This window comes from Dipodomys merriami, unplaced genomic scaffold, assembly GCF_024711535.1.
Source record: "Dipodomys merriami isolate MVZ:Mamm:240054 unplaced genomic scaffold, mDipMer1.0.p SCAF_3, whole genome shotgun sequence".
NCBI lineage: Eukaryota > Metazoa > Chordata > Mammalia > Rodentia > Heteromyidae > Dipodomys > Dipodomys merriami.
In genome coordinates this window covers 105,788,761-105,812,208 of record NW_027204492.1, presented here as the reverse complement: position 1 = coordinate 105,812,208, position 23,448 = coordinate 105,788,761, and the positions used below count along the sequence as shown (strand labels likewise).

The 23,448-nt window shown below is 40.0% G+C and overlaps 1 protein-coding gene across 2 annotated transcripts in view; it reads left to right on the top strand.

Annotated features, from left to right (window-relative positions):
• Positions 1 to 17,707, top strand: part of Pdk3 (pyruvate dehydrogenase kinase 3) — a 69,022-nt gene extending 51,315 nt beyond the window's left edge. Inside the window, exons 7-12 of one of the 2 annotated variants that reach the window (XM_070040693.1) lie at positions 4,855 to 4,931; positions 6,690 to 6,791; positions 7,334 to 7,444; positions 11,336 to 11,449; positions 14,532 to 14,671; positions 17,571 to 17,707. In XM_070040693.1, the coding sequence (XP_069896794.1) occupies positions 4,855 to 4,931; positions 6,690 to 6,791; positions 7,334 to 7,444; positions 11,336 to 11,449; positions 14,532 to 14,671; positions 17,571 to 17,601 (575 nt within the window). In that variant the 3' untranslated portion in view covers positions 17,602 to 17,707. Of the gene's footprint in view, positions 1 to 4,854; positions 4,932 to 6,689; positions 6,792 to 7,333; positions 7,445 to 11,335; positions 11,450 to 14,531; positions 14,677 to 17,570 lie in introns of both variants that reach the window. The other variant, XM_070040694.1, reaches the window with a different exon arrangement.
• Positions 17,708 to 23,448: the final 5,741 nt, after the last annotated feature.

The window sequence follows — 23,448 nt, the reverse complement described above, 5'->3', positions numbered from 1 at the left end:
GATGCCAGTGGCGCACACTTTTAATCCTAACTATTCAGTAGGCTGAGCTCTAAGGATCACAATTTGAAATAAGTCTAGGCAGAAAAGTCCATGAGACTTTTATCTCCAGTTAAGCACCAAAAAGCTGCAAGTAGAGCTGTAGCTCAAGTTGCTAGCTTTGGGCAGAAAACCTAAGGAAGAGTGCATAGGCCCTGAAGTTCAAGCCCTAGTACTGGTGCAAAAAAGAAAGAATATCTTATGATAAAATATGAAAAGACTTTAGCCAGTGCCTGGTGGCTCACACTTATAATCCTAGCTACTCAGGAGACTGAGATCAAAGGATCACAGTTCAAAGCCAGCCAGGGCAGGAAAGTTTGTGAGACTCTTTAGTGCCAATAAACCACTCAAAAAACCAGAAATGGTGCTGTGGCTCAAGTGGTAGAGCACTTGCCTTGAGCTGAAGAGCTCAGGGACAGTGCCCAGGCCCAGTGTTCAAGCCCCATGACTGACAAAAAAAAAAAGGCTTTATGGGCTGGGAAGGTGGCTCAGTGGTAGAGCGCTTGCCTTGCATGCCTGAGGCCTGGGTTCAATTCCTCAGCACCACATAAGCGGGGGGGGGGGGGGGGGGGGGAAGCCGGAAGTGGCGCTGTGGCTCAAGTGGTAGAGTGCTGGCCTTGAGCTGAAGAGCTGAGGGACAGCGCCCAGGCCCAGAGTTCAGGCCCCATGACCGGACCGAAAAAAAAAAAAGGCTTTAGGCTACTGTTAAAGGACAGGTGTTCCTGCTGTCTACATGAATGTATGAAATCAGAGCTGTTTCCAAAATCTATTGGGTTCTTTCAGAACAATTGTGCTTCCATTTTGAGTGGGTTTGGCTTGGATATTCCTGATTGGAAATGTCTTAACATTCTACTTCTTCCTATTGGCTAGATGGAACTTGACTTAATCATCCAGATTTTAGTGTTACTCAAACAATGGAATTTAAAAGGGCAAGGGCAATGAATGGCTCTTTCCTGCTTGGTGCACGGCAGCCTTACTCATCCTCCAGCCCAAGCAGCCAGTCTGATCTTGCTGTCCCAGAGCTTAGCTGTGTCAGCACATTCCTCCCAACTGGCTGCCATGCTCAGCAGCTCACCCACCATCACCAGAGCTTTACAACTCTTTTTGACATTATCACAAAAGAAGGAAGGCCCTTTTCCCATCACTAAAAGAAATGAATGCTGGTGTTTATAGGCAATGTCTAGTTCTCTATTGCCTTGGGTAATATAGTTATGATTGACATTAATGATTTCTTGAGTGCCAGAGCTCTTTTTGAGCATGGTTAAAGCATATGTTTTAGCCAAGTACTAGTGGCTCATGCCTGTAATCCTAGCTACTCAGGAGGCTGAGATCGGAAGATCGTGGTTCAAAGCCAGTCCAGGCAGGAACGTCTGTGAGACTCATCTCCAATTAACCACCAGAAAACTGGAAGTGGTGCTGTGGCTCAAGTGGTAGAGCGCTTACCTTGAGCTGAAGAGCTGAGGGATAGTGCCCAGGCCCAGAGTGCAAGCCCTACCACCCCCCACCAAAAAAAAGAATGTGCTTTAGCTCTAATGAGCTCCATGTTAGGCACAGAGGTCAGAAGTTGATCTGGGGCACTTTAAGTAGAGACTTTTGTACTAGTGTTTGTGCGTGTGTGTGTGTGTGTGTGTGTGTGTGTGTGTGTGTGTGTGTGTGTGTGTGTGTGTGTGTGTGTGTGAGCACATGCTTCCCCCAGTGTAAGAGTTGATCCCATGTTCTAGGGGGGAGTCAAACCCAGATTCATGTGGGTACATTTTAGGAGTTCTTTTTGTGTGTGTCAGTCCTGGGACTTGAACTCAGGGCCTGGACTCTGTACCTAATCATCTTTTGCTCAAGGCTAGTAGTGTTCAACCACTTCTGGCTTTTTGGTAGTTTAATGGAGATAAGAGTCTCATGGACTTTCTTTCCTGGGTTGGCTTCAAACCACAATCCTCAGATCTCAGCTGCCTGAGTATCCATATTGGATACTTTAAGTGGCCCCATACACAATTCAGAAGTCATTACCGAGAGCTCTGTTAACACTGAGAAATTAACTTTTAGTAATGGCAACTATAGTCAACATGGATGGATTATTTACTGTGTGGAAGGCTCTGTGTATACTAGTTTAATGACTGTTATCTCATTTAATCTTTATATGTACCTGATGAAATATGTACAGAGCCCATTTCAGAGATGCAGCATTGAGGCCCAGATGAGTTAAATACTTACTGTAGTTACAAATTGGCAGCCAGGTCTTAATCCCAGTGTTAATTTTGAACCGTATTCTATATTTTTAATAGTCTTTATTGCATTGACTTTGAGAATCAATTAACCAACTTTAACCGTACTTCTACTTCTTTTCTTTTATATGCATTTTGTTTTCCTTCTTAGCTTCTAGTTTCTGTTTTTCATTCTTATAAGAAAACTTCCTGAAAGTAACTTTCTTTATGTAGTATTCTGTTGACATTTGTTAAATGTTGTTTCAGCTAATGGTATTTGGGGCAACCACTGTGCAAAATAGAAACTTTACTATTTTGTACATTTTAAGCATGGAAATGTAGACCATTTTTTCCATTGACTTTTAAAATGTACTATTAGGTGGAAAATTCATATTCAGTGTCTTATTTTAGAAAATCAACAAACATCACTTAAGCAGACATTACTTAAAAGCCACTAGACCCAGGATAAGGGAAGAGTTATGGACAAAAATATTTGACTTGGTTTTAAAAGGAGGAAAGAAATGTAAACTATAATATTCTCAAAGAAAAGTGCAAATAATTGAGCAAGACTTCAGATGGCTTCTAGAGAATGTTATTTGAACTTAAAAAAAAGCACCATAAAAGGTTTTTTTCATTTCTTTAAAATTTAGAGTAAAAAGGTTGGATTCAGAGGCTGTTTATATAAATAGACATGTCTTTTGGCACAAGATAGACCAGATTAAGCACTCTGCTTGCTCCACTGAAATAACAATAAAAGAATCCAGAGAAACCCAGCAATGGAAACTAGGTAGAACTCAGCCGTGCATAGTTGTTTTAGTCCCTTCAGGTTGCTGTCATGAAAATTACCAAAGGTTAGGTGGCTTAAACAATAGACATTTGTTTCTCATAGTGCTGGTAGCTAGGAAGTCCAAGACTGTAGTGCATGAAGCCCTGAGTTTGATACTTTGCCCCAAATAAGCTTTTGAGCCAGTTATATTAGTCAGATTTCTGTTGCTGTAACAATATACCTGAGATAAAGGAGGGAAGATTTCTTTTTGGCTCATGATTTCAGAGGTTTCAGTCCAAGGTACTTGGTTCCATTGTTTTCAGGCTTTGTAGCAAGGCACTATATATATGTATGGCAGGGAGTGCATGGTGGAGTAATGTTGCTTTACCTCATGGTGGCCAGGAAGCAAAGAGAAAAGGGAGAAAAGGCCAGGCTTCTGATATCCCCCTAAAGGGGATACTCCTAATGGCCTAACTGACTCCTGCTAGGCTTCACCTCCTAAAGGTTCTACTATCTTCCCATAGCCAGCAGACATACTTTTAACACATAGCCTTTGGAAAACATTAGATATCCAAACCATAGCACCAAATGCCCAGTTTCATAATCACTTATGTTACCAGAGTCACAGTCTTTCCAAAGCCTGTTTGTTCCCATGTAATACTTCCCACCCTATGAACCACGAAGAATTGCCATGAGGATTCAATTGGATAATATATGTAAAGGATTAAGAACCAGATCAATGTTAGCTCTAATTTCTTACGTTCATGTAGTTTCAGTCTCTTAAGTCATGTCAGGTCATGAAGAGGGGGAAGAACTATGTTTCTGAGCATCTTTTCTCACACTATTCTTAGTGCTTGACATAGGATTCAGTTTCTTAGATTTTCTTCAGTTCTCTGATGCTCAGAGAAAAATTACTACAGATCTTCAGAGGTTAGTTGCTAGTAGAAAGTTATGTGAGCCTTACATTCTACTCTACAATATGCCCTGTTTACAATAATTCAACAAAGTTTAATACTGCTTGTGTTATTTTTCTGCTCCTGTGACAAAATGCCTGAAAAAAAAACTTAAGGAGAGAATGGGCTATCTATAGGCTCATGGATTCATTCTGTGGTTGACTGGCTCCATTGTTCTAAGGCAAGAAACACACTGTAAGACAGAGGAGGCAAAGAAAGGGATGGTGACAAGACATACAGGTGAAGGGCATGCCCTCCCCTGCCTCACCCCCAGTGACCTACTTCCTCTGACTGGCCCTCACCTCCTAGTTTCTACTACTTCCCAATCATCCTATTGAATTGTGAATCCACCAATAGATTAATCATTGAGTAGGTCAGGGCTCTTACCATCCAATCACTCCCCAAAGCCCATTAGCTAGCAACTGGTTAAGCCTTTAACACAGGAATCTTCCTAGACATTGCAGATTCAAACCATTACATTGCTGTTAAGTCTGATTCACCAGCCTCTCTTCTCTGGTGACTCATATCCCTACATATGACCATTGGGGTCAGTAATGAAAGTGTCCTTCTAATTGAAAAAATGCCAAGTAACATTTAGGTATCCTATATTTATCTTCACCTCATAGCATAGATGTTAATGTTCTTATTTTGTTCAGCTAAGTTCCAAAGAGCTGGAATGATTTGCCCAAGCTCATAAAACTGGTAAATTAAGGAACTGGATTTCACCCCAAGTTTATTTGATTTGGAAGCGTATGTTTTCCCTCAGTCTTGCCATTGGAGATAAGAGCCTTGTATTATTTTTTATAGAGTTGTGTTTTATATACTTGGAAAATAGAAGATGAACATCATTCTGACTTTTAGTTTGGGTACTATTCATTGATGGTTTTGTCTCTGTTTGCAGCCAAAGCACCAGACAAACCTATTCAAGTAGTTTATGTGCCCTCCCATCTGTTTCACATGCTATTTGAGTTGTTCAAGGTAAGTGGAATTTAAAAACATGGAACAAAGTCTTCATTTTAAATTACTTCGATTCAGGGCATAATGGATTCATTAGATTAGCATAAGAAAAAGGTTTTGCATAACCATTTTAAAAATTCTATTTCTGATATCCTGTGGGTTTTTTTTTATAATTTGTACACTGTGAGATGAAAAATTGCTGTGTACAGTATAGTTTTCCTGAATATTAGTACATACTGATTTCAAAACTTAATTGTACTTCAGTGACTTTACATCAGATCCATACTGTTTTTCTTCAGTTATGAGATGAAAGATGCTTTTCAGTTTCCAAATCTGGCAAAGGCATTATTGGTGGGCGTCAGACCAAAATAAAACTGTGTTTATACAGATGTATGCTACTGAGCATTAGCTGTGATCATGCATTAGTAGCTGTTCTTACCCTCAAAGATCCTGTGGCCATTTTGCATGTTTGAGTCAATTTACAATCTCTGACAGAGGCAAATCTGAAGAGAAAGCTGTGGATGGCCTGTACCCAAAAGGACAAAAACAAAAGCCCCAAGACTGCTGGGCTCCAATGGCTCGTTCCTGTAATCCTAGCTACTCTGAGATCTGAGGATTGTGGTTCAAAGCCATCCAGGTCAGGGAAGTCAGTGAGACTTCTGTTTCCACTAAACTACAAACGAAAAAAAGCTGGAAGTAGAGCTGTGGCGCTCAAGTGGTAGAGCACTAGCTTTGAGCACCAAAGTTCAGGAACAGCACCCAAGCCCTGAGTTCAAGCCCCATCACCAGCAAAAAAAAAGACAAATGTCTTCTTCAGATTCTCTATAGACTAAGCTATTGCTTTTGTCTCCTAGTAACTAATGTTGTTAGCAGTTTTAAGGCATTTGAGCTAAAATTTTATTTCCTCCATTGTGGAAAACACTATATTGAACATCTGAAAAATCAGTTATGCTTATTTGCTTCCAAAAATTAGAACATTACTGATGTAAAAATATAGAATAGAGATGGGCATTCAATTGTGAAAATTCCCTTCTACAGCTGTGGGGTTTCTCAAAATTTCTTTGTAACTAATATTTCTTGCACATTTCTCAGCCAAATGATTAATTTTCTGTGGGAAGCATGAATGTTTTCCATTTTTCTGCCATCTTTAGAGGAAAGGTGCTTTATAAATGGCAGACTGACAAATAGGATTTCAAATGCACACATCAGCTTCTGCAGCCTTATTACATGTGATTAAAAAAATTCCTCTGAGTTGAGTTGAATAATTTTAGAAGTCTAAAGCAAAAATAAAGGAAGCAAGGAAAGAAAAATAAATATTGAGCATGTTGGATAGGGCTAAAAACTAGATGGAAATTTTTTTTCCTTGATCTGAACTCATTTAGCTAGGCTCCTTAGGGGGAAAATGCATATACATCCAGCTAATATTGGCCCACAAAAAATTGTTGTGTTCCTTTCTTTTTTACAATTGTAGTTTGTCGGGTGGGGATATAGTTCAGTGGTAGGGTATGTGTGTATTTAGTATGTGTAAGGTCCTGGGGCCAACACCAAAATTAATTAACTAATTAAATAGTGGCTTATGAGTCAGCAGTGTGTGTGTGTGTGTGTGTGTGTGTGTGTGTGTGTGTGTGTGTGTGTTTAAAGACAGTCTTACAATTTCAGAACTCAATGAGGGCAACAGTCGAATTATATGAAGACCGAAAAGAGTGTGTGTGTGTGTGTGTGTGTGTGTGTGTGTGTGTGTGTGTGTGTGTGTGTTTAAAGACAGTCTTACAATTTCAGAACTCAATGAGGGCAACAGTCGAATTATATGAAGACCGAAAAGAGGGCTACCCAGCTGTGAAAACTCTTGTTACTTTGGGTAAAGAAGACTTGTCTATCAAGGTAACTGCTTTATATTTACGTGTATACTTTATCAATGTTGAGACATTGAGAGATCAAAGGGAGAGAAGAAAACTGACAGTTACTGTATTATCTATAAGTACAGCCATGTAACAGTGTTTCAGTCAGTCATGAATTGACTATATATGATGATGGTCCCATAAGATTACATTGCTTAGTGACACAGTAACCAGCCTGGTTGTATAAACACACTCTATGATGCTTGCATGATAAAACTGCCTAATGAAGCAATTCATAGGATATATCCTTATGGTCAAGTGACATATGAAACACCATGTTGGATTCTTAGCTTAAGTTATCCTATTTAAACTTCATTGAGCAAGATTTCAACCCTCAGCCTGCTGGATCCTGCTTCACTAGTCTACCTCCTTTGTTGTACATTGTTCCCAAGGAAGCCACATTTCAGTAGCTCCTACTATGTTTTAGAGCATTCTAGCATGTGATTTACTTAATGAACTCATTGCCTCCCACTAAATATAGATTGACTTCTTTTTTTTTAATGATCGTCTATTTGTACACTGCAGATAAGTGATCAAGGTGGTGGAGTTCCACTTCGAAAAATAGATCGCCTGTTTAATTACATGTACTCCACTGCTCCTCGACCTAGCTTGGAGCCTTCAAGAGCTGCTCCCTTGGTAAGCATTACAAACTACTGCTGAAGAAAACGACCTTACCTTAATAGAAGGATGGAGCGGCCTAGCTTTCTGGATTGTTAGGCTAGAATCACTGAATTAGGGTGCTTCCCCATATAGTTTGGAGAAAAGGGAGATTTTTTGTTGTTGTTTGTTAGTTATGGGGATTGAACTCTGGGCCTGGGTGCTGTCCCTGACCTCTACCACTTGAACCACAGCACCACTTAGGTTTTCTGGTTATTAATTGGAGATAAAAGTCTCACAGACTTTCCTGCCTGGGCTGGCTTTGAACCACAATCCTCAGATTTCAGCCTCCTGAGTAGCTAGGATTTCAGGCATGAGCCACTGGCACCTGGCAAAAGGGGAGATTTTTGCCTTGGCCTCTTTTCCCTTCCCCATCCCTCCTTCCTTCCCCCCTTCCTTCTTTCCTTCCTCCCCTCCCCTTCCCCTTCTCTTCCCTCCTTTTCCTCCTTCCTTCCTTGTGCCAGTACTAGGGCTTGAACTCAGGGCCTAGGCACTGTCCCTTAGCTTATTTGCTTAAGACTGATGCTCTGCTGCTTGAGCCACAGCCCCACTTCCAACTTTTTTGCTGGTTAATTGGAGACAAGAGTGTCATGCATGGACTTTTGTACCTTGGCTGGCTTTGAAACACAGTCCTAAGATCTCAGCTTCCGGAGTAGCTAGGATTACAAGTGTGAGCCGCCACTACCTGGCTATCACTACATTCTTCATGAGTTCTTTGGCCCTAGATTGCTAGATACTTTGATGTCGCATCCCATAGATGTTCAACTTATCCAAAGCTTTGAATATCTACAATACAGTTTGTTTATATACTTAGAATGTTTAATTATGAAAACATTAAAAATTTCTTATTACTTTGTAATCCTAGCTACACAGGAGGCTGAGATCTGAGGATCATGGTTTGAAGCCAAACTGGGCAGGAAAGTCTGTGAGACTCTTATCTACAGTTAACCACCAGATAACTGGAAGTGGCGCTGTGGCTCAAAGTGGTAGAGCACTAGCCTTTAAGCAAAAATGCTCAAGGATAGCAGCCAAGCCCTGAGTTCAAGCCCCATGACCAACCAAAAAAAAAGTTTCCAGCTGGGAATGTGTCTTAGTGGTAAATTACTTGCCTAGCATGCATGAAGCCCTGGATTCAATTCCTCAGTATCACATAAACAGAAAAAGCCAGAAGTGGCGCTGTGGCTCAAGTTGTAGAGTGCTAGCTTTGAGCAAAAGAAGCTCAGAGACTGCCCAGGCCCTGAGTTCAAGCCCCAGGACTGGCAAGAAAAAATTCCTATTAAATCACCTAAGCACAAAACATATAAGTGATATATAAATTTTCCAGGTCCTTTCTGTAACATTTGGAACTACCCTTCAACACTATTAAGGTAGTCAGAAAAACCTCTGGTTAAGATAGTAGTGTATAGATCCAGTAGGACCATCCTTTCTTCCCCTGCTGAGTGAGTCTAATTGACAAACAACAATTGAACTCTTTGTCATTAAAATCAGCAACATATTTATCAGTCGACAAAACAGTTCAAGATATATATTAAATTTCATCTTAAAGTCTTACCTGGCTGATAAACATATAAGGTCATCTTATGTGTATGAATAAAAACACTTTGCATCATTTATTCAACGCAGAGTTTGTTAAGTCAGCATGTAGAAAACAGAGAAAATAATTTTATAGAGATTCAAAAAAATTTGCAAAAGATTAACTTGCCTGAACAGCATCTAGTACCTATTTAAATAAACATCACAGAAAAAGAAGCTACTGGAAACAAATCTAGTCTTTTTTCAAGTTGTTCATAAAGAGAATAAGGCTTGCATATTCCAGATCTTAAAAAGGCATCCTGAGGGTAGCTGTTATGTCAATGTTTTCTTTGTGAAAAATTGAAGTAAGACACCTTTCAATGTATTCACATTTCTACTATGTAGATGAGGAAATGTCATTATTAGTACTTTGTCCATGGTCACTCAACTGACTCAGGTTAGGGCGCATGCTGGTTATGTCTGAAATCTTTTCCATATATATAGGGTGTTTTCTCTTTCTGAACAAATGCTCCCCCTAGCATCTCCCCCAGTTTGTAAACTGCCCTCAGCTTTCAAGTGAGTGCTGGATATGTACTACTGGAAAACATACTTTCCTCTCCAAACATCTTAGAAACTTACACCTCTGTGACTTGATACATGCATTTCTTTTTTGAAAATGGCCACCCAGCTAATTCCTTTTGGTCCATAGAAACACTGGGAAACCTTTCCTCAACATTGCCACACCCAAAGTAGAGACCTTCGTGCTGTGTTCCTTGGGGCTCTAGGTTTTCCTGTTTCCTGTGTACTCTGCTGTTTCCCGCTAGACCTAGAATTCACTTGCTCTTTTCCTCAGATTCACTGATTTCACTTCCGTCACCACTGTGGATAGCTCATCTTTCCTGCTGGCCATATTTCGGCTAATCTTAAGGCCCTTCAATGATGGGGGCCTGTATCCTGTCACCCCCACTCTTTCAGTTAGGCTTAACCTTGAAGGTCTCCAAAGGAGATGTTAGAAAATAGTAGAAATCCTCATACCTCTTTAAACTTGCTGCTCTCAGAAGTCATAATAAAAAAACAAAGGAGGAGGTAACAAAGCTCGATAGGAAATGTACTCATTACCTTACTCATGGAACTGTAACCCCTCTGCACACTATTTTTACAATAAACATATAAAAATGAAAAAAATTAACAATACCTAAAGAAGTCATAATACCAACTTTCATCATTTACCTTTACTATGGTTTAGGCACTGTGCTAAGACTTTACATTTATTATATCCTTTAATCCTTCTAGTAGACCCAAAGTAAGCTTTTTTGGTCATATGTTTGAGGAAGTGTCAAAGAGATTGAGACTTCTCAGTCTCACAGAAAAAGTTGATTTCAACTTAGGTCTGAGTTCAAATACAGTTGGACCACTGCCTGTCTTTCCATTACCTTGGTTAGAGAAGATGAAGCTTTTTTTCCTTTCTTTTCTTTTCTTTTCTTTTTTTTTCTTTTTTTTTCTTTTTTTTTAAATTTTTTTGCTGGTCATGGACCCTGAACTCTGGGCCTGGGCGCTGTCCCTCAGCTCTTCAGCTCAAGGCTAGTGCTCTACCACTTGAGCCACAGCACTACTTCCGGCTTTTTCTGCTTATGTGGTGCTGAGGAATCACACCCAGGGCTTCATGCATGCAAGGCAAGCGCTCTACCACTGAGCCACCTTCCCAGCCCCATCTCCTCCACCCACTCATGACCACCACTATTGAATTTAGTCTTAATTATTCTTGTAGTTCTCACCAATATTTGAGACCCCTTTGAAAAAAGCTACTGGTTGTCAGAGTTGCAATGACAGATACAGGAAGCCACTAGAATTTGTTTTCTTATCTCAAAAAAAAAAAAAAGAACTACTGTATATTAACTTGTGGTATCATTTCCAGAACCTTAAGAAGTAGACTCTGAAAAAATGGCTTTCTTTTCAGTCTTTTAGCCTTGTTACTGGTGGCTTTGAACTCTTGTGCTATTAATTCTCACTCTAGAGAACAAGCAAATCTGATAATGGAACTTTGAAATGAATGTAGTTTAGTTTTGTCATCAGATAAAATTCCACTTGATTTGGTATTTGCTTTTTGAAAGTGCAAAAAACTGTTAGTGGAAAAAATAGGATTTTTGACTATTATAATATTATCCAAACATATGAGAAATTTTTTTAGAGTGAAAATAGATTGTCAAGCCATAGATAAGCATATATATATATATATGTCATAGTGATTGAATTAACAATTCATTTTATTTAAATCTGAACCAATTTATTTTAATCTCCTCTGAATCGTACTCATATAAACTATATGTGCTTGTCTCACTATTTTAATTTTTTTAACAGGCTGGCTTCGGTTATGGTTTGCCAATTTCTCGTCTGTATGCTAGATATTTTCAGGGAGATCTAAAGTTATATTCCATGGAAGGAGTGGGTACTGATGCTGTCATTTATCTGAAGGTACTGCATTCTATTTCTGTTGCTGTATAACTAATTGAGAAAAACACCATATCATCCCTTGCATTCCTCACTTTTGATTTTATGCTCAGATACAGAAAAGAATATAAAGCATGGAGATATAAAAAGTAAAAATACTGACTTTTAAAACCATAATTCTAACTTGTAATTTTTCATCGTCTGTTGCTTAGCTGGCTTAGCTGAGTACCAGTGGCTCACACCTCTAATCCTTGCTATTCAGGAGGCTGAGATTTGAGGATTGCAGTTTGAAACCTCAGGCAGGAAAGTCCAACTGACCACCAAATAAACCAAAAGTGGAGTCGTGACTCAAATGGTAGAGCACCAGCCTTGAACAAAACAAGCTTAAGAACAGTGCCTAGACCCTGAGTTCGAGCCCTAAGACCAGCACACACAAAAAATATCACTGGCTTTCTCAAGGCATAAGAATTCAGTAATGAAAATATGGTTATAAAAAAGGTTGATCTAGACTGTGTGCCAGTAGCTCACACCTGTAATCCTAGCCACTCAGGAGGCAGAGAACTGAGCATCATGCTTTAAAGCCAGCCTGGGCAGGAAAGTCCATAAGACATATTTCCAATTTAACCACCTAAAACAAGGATCAAAGTGCAGTGGTGGCTCAAGTAGTAAAGCTCTAGCCTTGAGTTTAGGTGGGAGGGTGGGGGGGGAAGCAAGCTCAGGAACAGCACCTAGGTCCTCAGATCAAGCCCAGGACCAGTACAAAGAAAAAAAATTAAATGTTGAGGGGCTGGGAAGGTGGCTCAGTGGTAGAGCGCTTGCCTTGCATGCATGAGGCCCTGGGTTCGATTCCTCAGCACCACATAAGCAGAAAAAAAGCCAGATGTGGCGCTGTGGCTCAAGTGGTAGAGTGCTAGCCTTGAGCTGAAGAGCTGAGGGACAGTGCCCAGAGTTCAGGTCCCACGACTGGACCCAAAAAAATAAAATAAATGTTGAAGACAGGTGTCTGTGGCTATGATCCCTATCATCCTAGCTACTAAAGAAACTGAGATCTGAGGATCATAGTTGGAAGCCAGCCCTGGCAGGAAAGTCTAGGAGATTCTTATCTCCAATAAACTATTCAGAAAAAAACTGGAAGTGGTGCTGTGGCTCAAGTGGTAGAGTTCTCACCTGACAGCACCCAGGCCTAGAGTTCAAGCCCTAGGACCAGCAAAAAATAAAAAAAGTATTGATACTCTGTAACAATCTTTCTCATTTTTTTTTGGTCGGTTGTAGAACTTGAACTCTGGGCCTGAACGCTGTCCCTCAGCTCTTCAGCTCAAGGCTAGAGCTCTACCACTTAAGCCACAGCGCCACTTCCACCTTTTTCTGTTTATGTGGTGCTGAGGAATCGAACCCAGGGCCTCATGCTTGCAAGGCAAGCGCTCTACCACTGAGCCACCTTCCCAGCCCCTAAAATATTTTTGACTAGTTAATAGAAGTACTAGCAAAAATTTACAAAAAAGAGCTACCCCTCCCCCGCGAAAAAGAAGAAAGAAAGAAAACCAAGTCTACCGCTGCTGGTCCGAAGCCACCAATTCTCTTACAGTAGTGACTACAAGTCTTATTCTCCTAGAGGTTTATATATTTATATAAGTTTATACAAATTTTAAATTTATGTGAATATATATTTATATAAATTAATTTATAAATATGAGAGGAATCTAATATTTCCCCATGTAACTGACATTTCACTTATTTTCATATTAGTTTATGCTTACTTTGCAGATCTTCCTACATATAATTCATATAGAGCTGACTCATTCTTTTTAACTGTGACATATATGTTTACAGTACCATATTTGGGGGGGGGGCCTATTGTGGGGTTTGAACTTAGGGCCTGGGTACTGTCCCTTAGCTCTTTTACTCAAGACTAGTGCTCTACCACTTTGAGCCACAGCTCCACTTCTGTATTTTGAGTGGATAACTGGAGATGAGAGTCTCACAGGGACTTTTCTACCCAAGCTGGCTTCAAACCTCAATCCTCAGATCTTAGCCTCCTGTGTAATTAGGATTACAAATATGAGCCACCAGTGCCTGGCTATAGTACCATGATTTAACCAATTATTTGGAGTGTTTCTCTTAGATGTCATTGCTTATAGATAATGTGATTTTTGTTTGCTTTGGCACTTGAAATTGAACCCAGGATCCCATGTGTGTTAAGCACACTAGACCACAAAGCTACATGCCCAACCCTGAAATACTGTGGTATTTGATATTACTTTATGTTTATAAATCTGATATGTATGAGATTATTTCTTCCTGAGCCCTTTTTGGGGAAAAGGTGTCTAGTGAACAATAGTGCTTGACCTAAGAATAGTCAGATTTTGTGCTAGATATATATACTTCAGTACTGATTTTTGAATGAGTAAGTGAATGTTTTCTTTCCTTTAAAAAATAAAGCTTCAGCCGGGCGCTGGTGGCTCACGCCTGTAATCCTAGCTACTCAGGAGGCTGAGATCTGAGGATCGCGGTTCAAAGCCAGCCCGGGCAGGAGAGACCGTGAGACTCCTATCTCCAATAAAACCACCAGAAAACTGGAAGTGGCGCTGTAGCTCAAGTGGTAGAGCGCTCGCCTTGAGCTGAAGAGCTGAGGGACAGCGCCCAGGCCCAGAGTTCAAGCCCCACGACCGACAAAAAAATAAATAAATAAAATAAAGCTTCAGTTTTAGCCTGGAGCCAGTAGTGGCTCTTGCTTATAATCCTAGCTACCCTGGCGACTAAGATCCGAGGAACATGGTTCAAAGCCAGCCCAGGCAGGAATGCCCATGAAACTCTTATCTCCAATTAACGACCAGAAAATTGGAAGTGGTGGTTGGATCCAAGTGGTAGAGTGCTAACCTTGAACACAAAAGCTCAGGAACAGCACCCAGGCCCTCAGTTCAAATCCCCGTACCAGGGGTGGGGACAGGGAAGCCTTCCTGGCCAGTCTAAATAAAATGTTAAGTTAAATTGTAAGTTAAGTTCAAGAGCTATGCATTATGATTACTGCTGTTTTAAAAAGTACAATATGTGTGTCTTATGAGAAATGTAGCATCATGGACCTGAAGTGTATGTGCTTTTTCCATAGGCCCTTTCAAGTGAATCATTTGAGAGGCTGCCAGTGTTCAATAAGTCTGCATGGCGCCATTACAAGACCACACCTGAGGCCGATGACTGGAGCAATCCCAGCAGTGAACCAAGAGATGCCTCAAAATACAAGGCTAAACAGTAATGTACTACTTTGATTTCCATTGTAAACATCTGATTTGTCCCCAGAATATACCATCTGGATGAGTGAACAGTGCTTTAACACCTGATGTCCTCTCAGTTTTATCCCTGGAAAAGCAAAATGTTCCCTAGAGAAAGATGAGAACATACTATTCAGGCCTAACAGAAGGATGTACCCAGAATTGGGTAACCAGAATCACCATGTAAATAATGGCCCACTCTCCTAAGAATCCTTGCACTGTAGGGGTATTAAACACAGTAAGCAAGGGTTTGTCTTGTCATGAATTTCATTTAAAAAGCACCCCCTGCCCGGTGCCGAGGACTCACGCCTATAATCCTAGCTACTCAGGAGGCTGAAATCTGAGGATTGAGGTTTGAAGCCAGCCCAGGCAGAAAAGTCCCTGTGACACTCTTACCTCTAAGTAACCACTCAAAAATGGAAGTGGTGCTGTGGCTCAAGTGGTAAAGCTCTATCCTTGAGCAAAATTGCTAAGGGACAGTGCCCAGGTCCTGAGTTGAAGCCCTACAACAGACATAAATAAATAAATAAATACCACCCCAGAAGACTTTGTAGTCAAACTCTGCTCCTCCCCTCTCCATATAGAGTCATTTTTCTGACTTTTGTCACTATAGGAACAAATAATATGTATGCTTTCAGTATGTATTCTGTGTGGTCCATCTATATTATTGCATGTAGTGAACATGATCCTTTTTACTACTTAGACTGCCCAATGGGAACTATTTTGAATGAGATCATTTTCTTGTTTTCTACTGAGAAAGCCTATTAATCTTTGAAAGATTTCCTGGTTTCTGGCCAAAGATGATTAACCTAAGCTCATCTGACACCTTTCATGCTCTGTCCTAGCATGCGCTATTTTCCCTAAGGAACTCATATGTTTGCTTTTCTTTTCTTCTTTCAACCAATAGTAAAGATCTGGGAGTTGAGAGTGCTCAACTAGAGAACCTAGATTTTTCTAGGCCTTTTATCTAGACAGGTATTTGCATATGTGTGTGTGTGTGTGTATGTGAGTGTATACACATACATATATCACTCACACGTGTATATCTATGCCCCCTCATATGTATGCATCTGTGTATAAGTTCATATTGTTAATTTGATTTTTTTTGACATGCCACTGTTTCTCTAATATATTTTATTTAGTTTATTTTTTATGAAAACCTTGGTTCTTAACATCTTTAACATAGTATAGCAGAATAATAATTTTTACACCATGTAGTTTATATAGCTCTGCAATTTTGTACTGTCAGTCTTTTCTAATGAGTGATGTAAATGATACGGTTTCCTACAGAAATACCATGAGGTACCACCATGCCACTCATCTCAAATGATGAAATGTAGACAAGTTTGGTTGCCTTACCTTTAGTCATATGATAGTAGCAATGCAGGTGTCCCACTGCCACCATGATGCGTTATTTTTCTAGGGAAGAGCTGTGCTCTGACCAGCTATACAGGGCTTAATTGCATCTCCTTTCCTTTTAATTCCACTTATATAAACACCTCACCATTCTCAGCCAAGATTAAGCTAATCAGCTGAAATATCTCTATCACGTCAATTTCGTCAATTTCCTACCATTCCGTTTCCAGTGTGTGCGCAAGCCAGAGAACACATAGGGCATGAAGTAAGACTATGGCACAGATACAAGGAGGATTTGGGTAATAAAGAACCTATCCTTAATAAAGTCCATTTGGGGTGTGAAAAGGTAGTTTTAATGGAATCCTATTGCCAAGATAATTTTTTTTGTTTTTGTGTTGTTTTTTTTGGGGGGGGGGTGGTCCAGTCGTGGGGCCTGAACTCTGGGCCTGGGCGCTGTCCCTCAGCTCTTCAGCTCAAGGCTAGCACTCTACCACTTGAGCCACAGCACCACTTCTGGCTTGTTTCTTTTTGCTTATGTGGTGCTGAGGAATGGAACCCAGGCGCTCAGGCATGCAAGGCAAGCACTCTACCACTGAGCCACCTTCCCAGCCCTGCCAAGATAATTTTAAAAGTAAGTAAGTAAGGTGTCAGTGGCTCACACCTGTAATCCTACCTACTCAAGAGGTGGAGATCTTGAGGATCATGATTTGAAGCCAGCCTGAGTAGGCATGACTATGGGACTCTTCAATTAGCCACCAAAAAAAAAAAAAACAGCCAAAAGTGGGCAGTAGCTCAAGTAATAGAGCGCTACCCAAATCCTGAGTTCAAGCCCTGGGACACACACACACACACACACCACACACACACACACACACACACACACACACACACACACACACACACACACACACACCACACACACACACACACACACACACACACACTAGCATGTTATATACTAAATATTCATTTCTAGTATGTTGTCAAATTTTAGCAAAACTTTTTACCTTGACAGTCTTAAATGTTAAACTAACAGGTAATGGATAGAAATCTTCAGAAATTATTTGGTGGAGATGGAAAAATTGGTGTTTATTCGCGATAAATTCTAAGAAAAGTTATTCTCTAGCCAATTCTTACATACGACATTTATTTGAGATATAGTTCACATTGCATGCAGTTCATCCCTTTTAAGTATACAGTTCAGGTTTTCTTAGTATATCCACAGTTTTGCAACCCTCACCACTGATCTAAATTCAGAATATTTTCTCACCCCAAGAAGAAATCCCATATCTATTAGTAATCACTTTACATGTCTAATCAAGATTTTAACTGAAAGCAAAGAACTATTTTAGCATATACGTAATTAAATGTCATTTTTTCTATAGTCCCATAAAAATGATTCTGAATTAAGGCAAGGATTTTTTTACTTATCATTCTAACTAAATGCTCTGAGTAAATATTGGTTACAATAGAGATTATACTTATAAACTTACTGTGGATATTCCCAATTATTTCCTTTATAGGGACAAGATGAAGACTAATAGAACTTTCTAGAAAACTGAATGCTTTGATCCTCTCTGTGAAGAAAGATTGTCTTCTGCAGCTCAACCAGAGAACTTTCTCCCACCTATTCTGAGCATTACACTATAGTTATTCCCAATGTTTGAATGTGTGTTTCCTTCAGACCTTTCTGTGGAGCCCTTCTATAATTACTCCAGCCAGATCTTCCACTAGCATAATAACTTGAGTCATTCTTCATGGTACTTTGCTATGGTGTGGCTGGCATCTGTCATAAAAGAGCACAGAGCACGAACTATCCTAGAGCTCCTCAACCCTCATACACTTTATTTCGTTATAATGGCATCTAGTGTCTAAAGTCTTCCTAGGATTCCGAATTCTTTGCCCATTCCAGATGTAACAAATCCTACTGTTTCTTTTTTATGATCAAATACCATATTTATTCTAAGCTAGGGCCTGGAGAGTCTGGGCATGGAAGACATCTGCTAAGTGTGTCTTAATGATTCAGTCCCAGGGACCCACCTTTCTTGTCTTATATGTGTTCCTTCTCTGATTTAGACCTGTTTTCACCTTCCATCTGACTGTATTCTCACTGTGAGGTATGGCCTCCTTATGCTCGACCTTAATCATGATGGCATTTATTTTATTTTACAATTCATTTGTATGCTTCCATTCTGGTGATTAAAGCACCCTCAAAAGTTGACTTGAAAATTTTCACTTAACCAATTTAGTTTCAAAGATGTTAAGTGAAAAGTTGTCTTCTAGGCAGTATCTGACTTGTAGAGAATGGACTGAAGCTTTTATACTTTCATAAAAATCTCACCAATGTAATACTGCATCATTGTCCTATTATATTCTTTTTAGACTTCTATGGAAAGTTCCTGTGTGATGCACTTTAGTAGTACAAAATAAGACTATCAGAGAGAAAATATTCTTTCTAGTTGATTTTGAAAAAGCCTATGTCTTCCTAATTTTCATTGCCATTAATTTTAGACAACTTTAGATTGTCAGCTTAATCTGATTTTCACAGTCCTTCTTGCTGGAGGCTGGAAATAGGAACTAGCAGAAGACACAGAATAAGGAAGGAGAATGTTATATTTGCAGTTAATACCAGAAGCTCTGAGAGTCCAGAGTCAAACCAGCTTCTAATACAACTCCACAGTATGTGTTTCTGTTCACTATAATTTTTCTACCTGCTTTTAATGTCCATATACATGTTTTACTTCAGTTCTCCAGTATGGAGTCCACTGATTTAGACATTGTAACCTATAGCTCAGTGTGGTGGTACACACCTATAATCCCATCACTTGGGAGGCTGAGGTGGGAGGATCACGTGTTCAAGGCCAGCCTGGGCTACATACCAGACTCTTGTCTGAAGCAAAAATGTTTTAACTTGTGAAGTATTCCTCTTCCTTTAGTCATACTATAGTAGCAGTGCGGATGTCTTTACTGCCACCATAGTTAGTAGATTCCCCCCCCCCCCCAGGAGTTATGCTCAGACCAGCTGCACTTGGCTTGATTACAACTCTCTTAGTGCCACTGAGTCTGATTCTCTTCCATTTTATTATCTTACCTGACCTCATGGTAGCTCCCTTCTTTGCAAAGGTCTTATTTCTACCATGTCTTTGACACAGAATATAAATATGATCAGTCAAGTAAAAGAACGTTTGGTGTATTTCTCACAAGAGATTGCTAAGAGATGAATCATTTAGCAGATCATTGGTTTGAAGTTGAGTCTGTGTTTTGGGAAGGGAAATGGTTCCATATGATCATTTTGTTGTGCTCTCCACAAAGTAAAAATAGTGCTCCCTTTGCATTTCAAGATCCCAGCTTCCTTATAAACATGAGCTAGCACCGATACACTTTTCAACTATATTATGGGAGAAAAGGAAGCAGCACGTTCAGGCCATGGGAGCCACTGCCTCATTCCAAAAGTATTGGGGGGGTCCCCTGGGGCTTGAACTTAAGGCCTGAAGGTTGTCTTTGCTCAAGGCTAGTGCTCCACCATTTGAGCCAGAGCTTTTTTGGTAGTTTATTGGAGATAAGAGTTTCTCAGGGCTGGGAAGGTAGCTTAGTGGTAGAGTGCTTGCCTAGCATGCATGAAGCCCTGGGTTCGATTCCTCAGTACCACATAAACAGAAAAAGCGGGAAGTAGTGTTGTGGCTCAAGTGGTAGAGTGCTAGCCTTGAGCAAAAAGAAGCTCAGGGACAGTACCCAGGCCCTGAGTTCAAGCCCCAGGACTGAAAAAAAGAAAAAAGAGTCTCGCAGACTTTCCTGCCTGGGCTGACTTTGAACCACAATCCTCAGATTTCAGCCCCCTGAGGAGCTAGGATTACAGGTGTGAGCCACTGGCACCAGACTTCCAGCAATATTTTTATTGCTTGAGGGATGCCTTTACAACAAGCATCACCTAAGGTGGAGTAGGATATAGAAACATCCTGTCATCTTCTTTACACACCTTTTTATTTTTTTATTTTTTATTTTTTTGTCGGTCATGGGCCTTGAACTCTGGGCCTGAGCGCTGTCCCTCAGCTCTTCAGCTCAAGGCTAGTGCTCTACCACTTGAGCTACAGCGCCACTTCTGGTTTTCTGGTGGTTTATTGGAGATAAAAGTTTCACGGAGTTTCCTGCCTGGGCTGGCTTTGAACCGTGATCCTCAAATCTCAGCCTACTGAGTAGCTAGGATTACAGGCGTGAGCCACCAGCACCCGGCTAATACATCTTTTTAAAAACCAAATGTTTGCTTCAATATTTAAATGAGTTTAAGGTAGTCCTTTACTGATATACTTTTGGACTTATTCATTCATATTACCCCAATACAATCTGGCTTTTCCTGGTTTTGTTTCCTTCTTTAAGAATTTAACTCCTAAAGCAACCATTAGCAGAGATTGAGAACATCTTACAACTCCCAACATTGCTAATTGTAATAATCCTCTGGAATTGAGCACATCTCAAGTTGTTTGCTGGGTTTGTTTATAAACAGTCAGATTCCTATGTAGAGGTTGTAATAGAAATAGACATTGATCTCTCTTTCAGCTAAGTTCTTCTCTATTCTTTTTTTCTTCTTTTTTCTTTTTTTTCCCTTTGGTGGTGGTGGTGAATTGTACATAAGAGTCTCATGAATTTTCCTGCCAGGGCTGGCTTTGAACTGCCATCCTCAGATCTCAGCCTCCTGAGTAGCTAAGATTATAGGCATGAGCCACCAGCACCCAGCTCTCATTCATTCTTTCTTAATTTTCTGAGGACCATGTGTACCATTTGAAATAGTGCCTGGTGCATAGTAGGGCTGAATGTAAGTATCTGTTGAAGCAAAGAAGGAAAACTAACACTGTGCTAAAAGATGACTTTAAAATGTGGGAAAGTGACAGATGTAGAGCTGGACTCACAGGGACTATCTGATCTTTTCTTTGTCTCTGAATATCTAATTTGGGATCTATACAGGGGTTCTTTTCATTTAAACAGTAGCATGATTTTATAGCCTGGCTTATAGATTCCAAAGAAATCTTTCCATTCAGAATCAAGTTTAATCATGTTGGTGCCATGAGGTAGACCATACAGGAATAGCTCTGCTTTTCATATGAATCCAAAGCAGTTAAGTAGTTTGCTTGGGTGGCAGAACCAAAGTGAGTAGTTGGGTCTTGTTCTGAGGTCTCAACAGTCCACCAGGTAATTAGCATTGTTCCTTTTGAGGAATTTCTCGGGCATATTAATCCTCTAGGGTAAGCTAAGCTCTAAACCAAAAATTTTCTATAATACAAGGTAATTCTACTCCCGAGAGGTTTTCTTTTGTGTATTTCCATTTTGGCAAGTTCGTTGGAGGAGATAATCAAATGGATTTGGCAGCTTTTACCTAGAAAGATAGGCACCTTAAAGTCTATAACTGTAGGTAATTACTAGAGTTATTTAGGCTTAATTCTATGTTTGAATGAAATCAGTGCCTACTGCCAACCCTTCCATACAAGATGCCTCATTCAAGAGTTGATGCTCTTATCTTTTGGTCTACCTGATTACAGCTTTAGTTAGATTCGCACATATTTACAAATGTATTTTTATTGCTGTTACTTGTGGACAATAATTAAGCTACCAATTGTATTTTTAAATCACATTTTTTTTCTCTTGATTCATTGAGAATGTTATTTCATTGTTGTCGATTTCTGATGGCACTGAGAGTGTGAGACCAGATGGATTTTTCTTCCTCTTTTGCAGATGACCTGTGATTCTTTGTTCATCCTTGAAATCAGTAACTTCATTTGGGTATATCTCAGGGTTAAGGGTTTTCTTTTGGCTTTTCTAATACATGGTGAGCATTAAATACTGATATTTCTGGCCTTACTGGATTGTATATTGTTATGGTCTGTCCTATTCATTAAGAATTTGTCATTCTTTTGGCTTTCTCTATCCTTCACATGTGCTTTTCTTTTGATGGCTTTTGTCTACTTGTCTGCCTTCAAGCTGTATGTTTTTTCCCCCTCGTCATCCTTCATTTCAATGACTCGATTTTCTGTACTGTTGTTAGTAGGTCTGTGGTGTTGATTATAATGTAGCTTTCACTTTGTTACAGGTTTTTAAATTTTTTACTTTTTCCCTTAGAGCATTATGTTATGCGCTGTGTGTGTGTGTGTGTGTGTGTGTGTGTGTGTGTGTGTGTGTGTGTGTGTGTGTGTGTGTGTGTGTGTGTGTGTGTGTGTGTGTGCGCGCACATGCTAGTCCTGGGGCTTGAACTTAGGGCCTGTGTGTGTGTGTGTGTGTGTGTGTGTGTGTGTGTGTGTGTGTGTGTGTGTGTGTGTGTGTGTGTGTGTGTGTGTGTGTGTGTGTGCGCGCACATGCTAGTCCTGGGGCTTGAACTTAGGGCCTGAACACTATCCCTGAACTTTCATACTCAAGGCTAGTACTCTACCACTTGAATCACGGATCCAGCTTTTTAGTGGTTAATTGGAGACGAGTCTCACAGACTTTCCTGCCTGGGTGCCTTCTAACCACGATCCCACGATCCTCAGATCTCAGCCTCCTGAGAAGGTAGGATTATAGGCATGAGCCACTAGTATCTGGCTCATGTTGTCCTTTTTGATTCCTTATTTTCTTTGTCTGTGCTGGGCCATTCTTTTCTTAATTTTTCATAGTCTCTGAAATCATTATTTGTCCAGAATGTATTTATGCCTTTTGCTTTATCTGTTAGACATGCCCTTGGAGTCCAAGGTATGAGATTGTGGCTTTTATATATCTATTTCATTATAGATAACTCCTTGCTCAACTTTTGAATGTGTGTGTCTGAGGACAGGAGCACTTAAACAAACACACATTTATTCTGCCATCTTTCCCAGTGGTCCAGGTGCTTAAACATTGACTTTGAAGATAATGTCCTTCATAATCTATATGTTAGTAGACAGAAGGAACCAATATTGCCAGCAGGAAAGCACCATTAACAGCTTAATAGGGGATTTGTGTTTACTGTTCTGGGTGGAAAGATAACTTTTAACTCAGGTTCCTGTTCCATTGATTAGAAATATCACTACCTTCTGGTTTAAACATAGGGAACAGATGACATTTTAATGAAATGAAGAAGTTATCAGCCACTGACAATTACAATGATTAATTAGTTAATTAAACATAACAGAATATTTCAAACAAGCACGTAACCAGAGTTATCAAGAGAAGTATAAGCTCTTTTTATTAACAGAGTGTTGCCAAGGAGTCTCACTGAGGTAGTTAACCCTCGTGAGAGCTTTGCTGTAACAACTTTCCTTATCTGTCTTTTCAACGAACTCTTGTAAAATGTGGTTCATTAAGAAAGAGAAAAGTAAGCTGGGTGCTGGTGGCTCACGCCTGTAATCCTAGCTACTCTGGAGGGTGAGATCTGAGCATCACAGTTTGAAGCCAGTCCCT